The sequence below is a fragment of the Protobothrops mucrosquamatus genome, unplaced genomic scaffold (assembly GCF_001527695.2).
Source record: "Protobothrops mucrosquamatus isolate PMUCROS unplaced genomic scaffold, P.Mucros_1.0 scaffold3442, whole genome shotgun sequence".
In the NCBI taxonomy this organism is placed as follows: Eukaryota; Metazoa; Chordata; class Lepidosauria; order Squamata; family Viperidae; genus Protobothrops; species Protobothrops mucrosquamatus.
Genome location: NW_015389421.1, coordinates 5,883 through 15,032, shown reverse-complemented (window position 1 = coordinate 15,032; position 9,150 = coordinate 5,883). Strand labels below are relative to the sequence as shown.

The 9,150-nt window shown below is 38.9% G+C and overlaps 1 protein-coding gene across 1 annotated transcript in view; it reads right to left on the bottom strand.

The window, feature by feature from the left end:
• The window catches only part of TBC1D19 (TBC1 domain family member 19), a gene marked incomplete at both ends in the record, with an annotated part of 48,310 nt that extends 41,967 nt beyond the window's left edge, over positions 1-6,343 (bottom strand). The window contains 3 exons of the mRNA XM_015827018.1: positions 3,434-3,509; positions 5,816-5,861; positions 6,271-6,343. Coding sequence (XP_015682504.1) covers positions 3,434-3,509; positions 5,816-5,861; positions 6,271-6,343 — 195 coding nt within the window. The remainder of the gene's footprint in view (positions 1-3,433; positions 3,510-5,815; positions 5,862-6,270) is intronic.
• Between the last annotated feature and the right edge of the window lie 2,807 nt (positions 6,344-9,150).

Sequence of the window (9,150 nt, the reverse complement as noted above, 5' to 3'; positions counted from 1 at the left end):
CACACACACACACACACACACACACACACACACACACACACATATATCAATAGTTACACGTTTTCCCCTGTGAAAGAAAACTTATTGTATTTGAGGGTGGCTGGTTGGGGGGAACACAGCCCTATCTTCCTCTGTTTATTTTCCATTTGAGAATTTCTTTTCTGCAATTACTCAGTTTTTAAAAAGAACAGTCTAGAGAACAATGTTATACATACATAACAATCTGCCATCATTGTTTCCCATGTATCATATGTAGTTCAGTAATAAAAATGGGGGAATGTAATGGAACTGTCACACGTCAACTCATTTGGGGACAATTTATTCCTCACCCCAGGTAACACTGTGTTTCTATTTTTACGGATCACTGATTGAATTTTTTTTCATCCAGCCAACTCTGGTGAAACCTCTTCCTTTTCTACTTTTGAAAAGAATTTTCAGGTATGGTGTTTACATAACTGCAATTAACTCAACTATTTCGTGTACAGGGCGATAGATGTTATTTTTTTTAATGCTTAATAGAAGATGGGTGGAGACTATATTCGCTGAATATAGTGACGCAGTGTCTAATCGTTCATTGATTTCATTTTAACTGTCTGTTAACTGTTGGTTTCATTTTAACTGTCTACAAAAGATCAGAAATGTCTTAAGCTTTTATTCTCAATCCTCTTCAAATATTTATCCTCAGACATACCGAATGGCCGATATTATCACATCTACTATAATAAGAGCTTAAGTGGAACATTTCAGCTTGTCCAAATTATCCTGTAGATGGAACGCCATGAATTGATTAGAATTCTGTGCACTTTTTTTTCAAACTCCTGTAAATCACTTTTCAACATTACCCTAATAATACAGTAGTGGCCAAAATTGTGGAAACGTTTTGGGAAAAGTGTACAGTAGAAATGCCACCTTCGGTTAAGTTTCGACCAATTTTTCTTCTAATTTCTGTATAACTGTAGCCTTGTTCACTTAATAATTCTATTTTACATCGCTTTCTGGGCAACCAGTCAACTCTTTGCACCATTTCTTTAATTTTATTACGTTTTGCAAGCTCACTAAATGAAAGAACACAAAAAAGCCCAACCAACTTGATAGCGATCACATAACACACTGACAAATGTCCTCCTCTCGGCTTCAATACAGGACATCAATAACTGAACCCTACTGTGCTCTGATTGGCTCATTGCCAAAACAAAATGACACCTGATTGGCTCTCTAAACACTCGTGCTCATTGGCTACAATCGGATGAAGGAAAGCTTCATTTGGCTATAACTTTTCATAAAATAGAATACAGATAATTGAACAAACTATGTTGCATTACATTCTTGATTAAATTATCTTTCCATTGATATATAATTTTATGGTACTACTCCCCCGCAAAAAGTGGTGTTATTAGCCATCAAACCTCAAAAATACACTTTTCCCAAAAGGTTTCCACAATTTTGGCCGCTACTGTACACTCTTCACTCTCAGCTGTGACAGTAAAAATATTAGACACAAAGGTCTGTACAATGCCGTGGCATCGGACTGCTAACAACCTTGGTTGAGCTGTTAATTCTAAATATAAGCCTTGGTTGGATTAATTAGTAACCCTGAGAAGGTTAAGGTCACAAGAATGCCCATATTTATTTATTTTGCAGGTGTATATGGCTGCCCATCCCAAACAAGATGATTTTGGGCAACTAACAATACTTTCAAATGAGACTCCTACATACAGGCAATATATGGCAAGAAAGCACTGGTAGTTCTCGACTTACGACCACAGTTGAGCCCAATATGTCAGTTGTTAAATGAGACATTTGTTGAGTGAGTTTTGCCCCATTTTAAGACCTTGCTTGCCCCACTTGTTAAGTAAATCACTGCGATTGTTCAGTTAATAACCTGGTTGTTAACTGCATCTGGCTTCCCCCACTGACTTTGCTTGTCAGAAGTTTGCAAAAGTGGATCACGTGACCCCGGGGCACTGCAACCAACTCTGGAAAGAGTACAGAGAAGAGCAACAAAGATGATTAGGGGACTGGAGGCTAAAACATATAAGGAACGGTTGATGGAATTGGGTGTGTCTAGTTTAACGAAGAGAAGGACGAGGGGGGACATGATAGCAGTGTTCCAATATCTCAGGGGCTGCCACAAAGAAGAGGGAGTCAAGCTATTCTCCAAAGCACCTGAAGGCAGGACAAGAAGCAACGGAGGGAAACTAATCAAGGAGAGAAGCAACCTAGAACTAAGAAGAAATTTCTTGACAGTTAGAACAATTAATCAGTGGAACAACCTGCCTCCAGAAGCAGTGAATGCTCCAACACTGGAAGTTTTTAAGAAGAGACTGGACAGCCATTTGTCCGAAATGGTGTAGGGTTTCCTGCCTGAGCAGGGGGTTGGACTAGATGACCTCCAAGATCCCTTCCAACTTTATTATTATTATTATTATTATTATTATTATTATTATTATTATTATTATTATTAAATACATGTCAGTGGCCAAGCCTTTGCATTTTGATCAAACAATCATGGGGTCGCTACAACGGTCGCTAGCAGTGAAAAACAGTCCTAAGCCCATCTTTTTCAGGGCTGTTGTAACTTTGAACGGTCACTAAATGAAACGTCGCCAAGTCGGAGACGACCTGAAGTCCTTTTAAAAAAGGGGAGGGGGCTTGCTCCTCTTGTGAAAGGGGCACAGACTGCCTTGCTGATTGTTTCCTACATATCTTATGGATCTGAAAACCCAGATTTTATATACGCTGCTTGAGGTTGGTGGCACTCGACACAAATGTATTTATTGATTATTATTTATTTATTAAATCTGTCTGTCGCTCATCTCCTCCGAAGCGACTCTGGCCGGCATGCAGCTTTAAGAGCAATAAAACCGTTCAAAAAAATAAACATTTCTAAAAACAATACAAAGCGAATTACAATCCAGATGAAGTCGCAATTAACAGATGGGGAGGGAAGAAGCAGGATGTAGGATTTCCTCTTAATTGATCAACCCCCTCCGGTGTGATATTCCCCCAAGCCAACTGGCAGAACCAGGTCAAATTCTTAGTGTGTGTATGTATATATATATATTACATACACAGACACACACACACACACACACACATACATACATACATACATACATACATACTAGCTGTACCCAGCCACGCGTTGCTGTGGCTCAGTCTGGTAAAAGCATGTGTTGCTTTTACACCCAACAGATGGCGCTGTTTTTCAAAAAAAGCATGTTTTTACCTGTCACAGGTGTGACATCTATATAATATAGGTATACAAAAACACACGCGTATTCAAATGCAACGTTGTGTCAAAATTTCAAAGCAATCGGTGAAGAACTTTCGGAGATTTAAGATTTTGAACAAACGAACATTTACATTTTTATTTATATAGATATATATATCCATATTTGAGCATGTGCAGTAAAATTTAATCACATCAAACCTGAGCTTTTCTCATGTAAGCCAAAGGTTCCTTGATATGTTCAGGAGGCACTGATGGAGAACAAGGTAAAGGAAACCTAAAAGGAAAAAAAAATAGGTATATTTTAGTGCAAGTACTATTCAGACTCACATTTCTGGATAAATCTTTATAGATCAGATTTGTCTTAGAGATAAGTAAATTTTCAGGCACAATATATACCATTTCATAGTGCTTTATAGCAGGGGTCCCCAACCCCTGGTCTGTGGACCAGTACCGGGCTGTTGGCATGCCAGCAACCGGGCCGCACAAACAAGCAAAGCCCCATCCACGGGATTCAGGCAGCACACAAAACCACGCACCCTCTGGTCCACGAAAAATCCTCTCTCCACGGAACTGGTCCCTGGTGCCCAAAAGGTTGGGGACCTCTGCTTTATAGCACTTCACAGTGCTTTACAGCCCTGTCCAAGCGGTTTACAGAGTCAGCCTATTGCCCCCCCAATAATCCGGGTCTTCATTTTACCGACCTCAGAAGGATGGAAGGCTGAGTTAACCTCGAGCCGGTCAGGATCGAACTGCTTGCAGTCAGCATAATTAGCCTGCAATACTGCATGCTAACCACCGCGCCACCACGTCTCTCAATATATGGTGTCACGAGCAATCCGTGGCCTTGTGAAATATTGCTAGAGGCAATTATGTTTCACTATTTATCCCGGCAATACGGTAGGATGAAATTGAAGACAATTTCAGACAATTCATTCTTTGTTCCCTGCTAACTTCCCACAAGGCCAATGGGGAAGCCTGCAAGAAGTCAGAAGAAGTCTGCAAGAAGTCAAATATCACAGCCACGTTAAGTCCTCGCTTAATGACCCAAACGATCCTTTTAGGAGGCTATAATGTGTTCAAACAAGAATGAGTTGCAATGGAAACCAATGCCATACAGGTAGTCCTTGACGTACAACCATTCCCCTTAATGATCATTCAAAGTTGTTGTTGCTGTTGTCCACCCTGTTTACCCATGACTGTTGCGCTAGGCTTGCCACCAATCTTATTGTGAAGTATGCAGAGGATATAACAGTAGTGGGCCTTATTCAGAATGACAATGAAGCTGCTTACTATAAGGTAGAGGATTTGGTGAACAAAACCAGCCTCATTTTAAACACAGGAAAAACTAAACAGATCATTATTGATTTCAGAAAAGGCAGACACAACCACACACCTCTGTTTATTAATAATTCGTCTGTGGAGGTGGTTAGCAGCCGGATTGGATGGGGGCGAACAAGGAGCAGAGGAGGGGACAACTAGATGGCACTTGTGTGCCAGGTGAGGCTAAGCGCCCTCACGGTGCACGGACACAGAGGAATGGGGGTGTGAGTGTCAATGCAAGGATAGTTAATGAGAGTGATGAGGGGCATACATCGATTGGTTATCCAGGACCCATCACGAGATCTAGGGCCCGGGCGCAGGCGTTGGCTGGCCTATAAATGCTTTCTCCCATTGAGTTATTCTTTACCCTGACTATGTTGATAGGATCCAACAAAAGCTAGGTCCTTTTTAATATTCTTTTAAAGGTTTTTAATGTTTTAATAAAACTTTTAACTGTTTTACAACCTCCTGGTGCTCACGTTTTGTTTCCTACTATGTATATATATGTATATATGTATATATGTATATATGTGTATAGCATGTGTATATGTGTGTTACTTATGTGTATGAGTAGATATATACTTTCTTTTAAGAACAGGCAACAGAATTTCATTTTTAATCTGTGCCAGTGTGCTCGCAATAAGGTTACCTTATCTTAAGTTACAACAGCATTGATAAAAGTAATTTGTGGCCAGTTTTCACACTTACGACTGTTGCAGCATCCCCATGGTCACATGATCAAGATTTGGGCTCTTGGCAACTGGCGTGTACTTAGGACAGTTGCATGGTCCCAAGGTCATGTGATCACAATTTTTAACCTTCCCAGCTGGCTTCCGAGAAGCAAAATCAATGGGGAAGCCAGATTCACTTAGCAACTGTGACGTAAAAGGTCATAACAGGGGGCACAACTCATTTAACAATGGGAATTTGGGGGTCAGTTGTGGCTGTAAGTCGAGGACCACCTGCACACATTAAGTTAGGGTTTCCCAAGCTGCGAAATATACCTCGCCTGAACAAGTGCAGACAGAATCCAGGGGTGAAGTGAAGAATTTCTTTTACTTACGCTTCGTTACAAGAAATCCATCTTTCCCAGTTTTACTGTATTGTTTTGGGTGTTTGGATTTGTAGGGAATGTTGCACATTAAGATTACACTAAAGAAAAGGGGGGTGGCAAAATTTTAGGAACCTCCGAGGTAAGAAACACTGCATGCAAACATGACGCAAAAGTTACACCAGCACTGAGACAAAAACAAAACTCACATACTGATTTCTCTATAAACAGCATTGTGCAGCTTCTTTTCCCAACCTGGCAAAATAAGAGTTAAAAAAAAAAACACCTGAGGATTAGAAAAACTCATAATTCGGATGTTAAAAACTTGAGAATAATTGGATGGGGTAGGAAAGAGAATTTTTAGTATTAAAAAGACAGAACTTGACCAATTTCAGCCTGTGAAATCTCAGGTATAGGGTTCAGCAGTTTGGTTAACAAGCTGCTTAAAGCAAGGAAGAGATATCAAAAAAATTGCATAGAAAATTGGAGCAATATCAGCTTGGACTCCATGGTTGTTAGCGGAGAATAAAGATACATTTTTATAAGCTGCTTCGGTTAAGGTATTTATTAGTCTGTTGAAAATTAGCCTCGAATAGATGGGATGTAATATTCAGCACTTATTCAAACCCAAAATCTTAAAATATAATGAATAAAAATCACAAACCTGAGGTCTTCAGAAATTCCTTAATATCTTCCTTTAGGGACTGTAGTTTAATCTCTGGATTATGTAAACTGAGCTAACAAGAAAGATAAACGTAACAAAAGGGTCAACATTCTTCAAAAGTCACGAGAGTCAATATTTAATTAGAAAAAGAGCTAAAACTAAATGGACAACCAAAACACTATTTTACGTTTTCTCGGGGGATATCAGATGCGCAAACTAACAAATTATGTTTTATGGATATTTTGAAAGTCGGTTTTACAAACGCCAGTGGCACTCTCAGTCTGGATGCATAAGGTTAAGGGGTTTTAGATCCCAGCCTATTATTAGCTTTCTAAACCTATGTTCCTACCATGGAAGTAAATATTCATGTCATCCCCCACACACACAAACATACACCATAACAAAAAGTGTACAGTCCATTTCTCAGTGTATATTATATTAACGTACAGACAAGGGCAGATAGCAATGACCCTCCTTGATTGAATTGAAATATTGCAGTGTACCAAAATCTCAGAAGGATTTGAATTTTTTTGTAGTCTAAGACAGGGGTCTCCGACCTGTGGGCCGTGGACCGGTATCAGGCCGCGGCCTATCGGCCACTGGGCTACGGGAATGGCTGGCAAGCCCGCACACCCCCTCCACTCCAGTTGCATTCCCCATTTGCGCATATGCGGGGATGCTAGCACTGCCGCCAGTGTGAGGTGGGCGTTAGCGGCCCATTTGCGCATGCGCGCGCACACACTCATTTCCTTGCTCCTCCCTTTCTCTCCGGGTAGCAAATCCAGAAAGGTTGGAGAGCTCTGGTCTAAGACAGATAGCTAGAAGGACCAACAAAAAAAAAAACTGAAGGAAGAAGGCTGTCTATGGAGATTCTCAGTCATCCGGGTCGTGGTTGTCCCGAAGGTGCTTTTTCAAGAGGCAACTGGACTTTCTTGTTTTTCTTTGAAGACGTTTCGCCAGTCAGAGCTGAAGAAGCTTCTTGGATGAGAAGCGAAACGTTTTCAAAAGAAAAACGAGAAAGTCCAGTTGCCTCTTGAAAAAGCACCTGAAGGAAGAAGGCGCTTTAAGACTGAGATAACAAAGAGAAACGTAGTCCTTGGCTTACGACCACAACGGAGACTAGAATTTCAATTGCTAAGCAAGGCTACTGTAAAGTGAGTTGAGTCCAATGTTTTTGCCATGATTTTTTTTTTAAAACAAGTTTTATTGTTTTTTTCATTTTACAAACAAGTGCTTAAGAAACAACGTGGTGGCAGGGCAATCAGTTGTCCACAAAACAAAGTCATATTTATAAAGTTCAGATTAAGTCATTAAAAACCTCCTCTCTTTTCCTTCTAATGACATATTATATTCAAATTGATATATTTCAATACAACTAAATCAATCATAACAATCCTCAATAATCTTTCATCTAAATAAATCCACAAATCCAAATCCTGTATTAAGTTTAACTATTTCACTTACTATATTCCATATTTCTAATCTAAATACCTAGTTAACACTTCGGGAGTCTCCCCGTAACCTTTTCCCTTAACACATTCAATAGACATTTATTAATATCATTACTTCTTCTTTTTTTCTATTCCTCTTCCATTACAAGATGACTATCAGTTCTAATAAGAAAAGAAAATATTAGTTCAAATCAGAGAGGGAAAAAAGGAACAAAGAAGAAAAAAAACAGAAACAAAACAAAAAAAAAAGAAAAAAGAAAAAATACCTTTCTATTTCTATTATTCTTTATAATCTAACAGTCAATCCCTCAATATCTATATCAAGTTTCTTTAACGTCTTCCCAATGTTACTATATCCAAAACATATTAATACATAGACAAAATAACCTATTATTAAGTTCAAACTTTCATTAATTTTTATTCAATCTAACCTCTTATTTAAGTGTCTTAAGCCATAAACCAATCCATATCTAATAAGCCTTTTAAACGTTTTTGCCATGATTGTTAAGTGAACGACTGCAGTTGTTAGGCCAATGCAATCTCCCCCCCCCCTTTGGTCTTTGACTGTAGTAAACATTGACAATCTCTCCCCCCAACACACACACACACACCCTTGACGCTGCTTGTCAGATGTCAGCTGGGAAAGTTGCAAACTGCAAACACATGACCCCGGAGCACTGCGACCATCCTAAATAAATATTTTATTTATTTGCTAAACAAATTTATATAGGTGCCTATAAATTAAAAGTGCTCGAATTCTGATCATGGGAAGATGGACATGCTGCAATGGTTGTGATTGTGAGGACTGCTTCTAAGCCACTTTTTTCAATGCCGTTGTAACTTGGAACACTTGCTAAATGGATGGCTGTTAAGTCAACGACTATCTCTATATACGTGATAGACGTCCCCTAACTAAATTTTAGTTACTTTAGTCCGGTGCTCCCTGACTGTATTAGCATTTGTGCTATTCCAGTTTGAGCCTCACATCTATTCTAAAAAACCCTCTTCATGAATCTCAAACAAGACACCCCATAAATTAAGTTAAGAATTCCTGTCGTAAGAGAAATAGCTTATAAACTAAAGTTCATTTGAAAGCCTTGGAAGGTTACTTAAAAATGCTCTGCAAATAAGAAGATACTTAACTGAGACTACATTCACTTATTTGGGAATATACACTGGATCTTCCAGATTAGATAGATAGATAGATAGATAGATAGATAGATAGATAGATAGATAGATAGATAGATAGATAGATAGATAGATAGATAGATAGATTAGATAGATTAGATAGATAGATAGATAGATAGATAGATAGATAGATAGATAGATAGATAGATAGATGATTGATAGATAGATAGATAGATAGATAGATAGATAGATAGATAGATAGATAGATGATTGATAGATAGATAGATAGATAGATAGATAG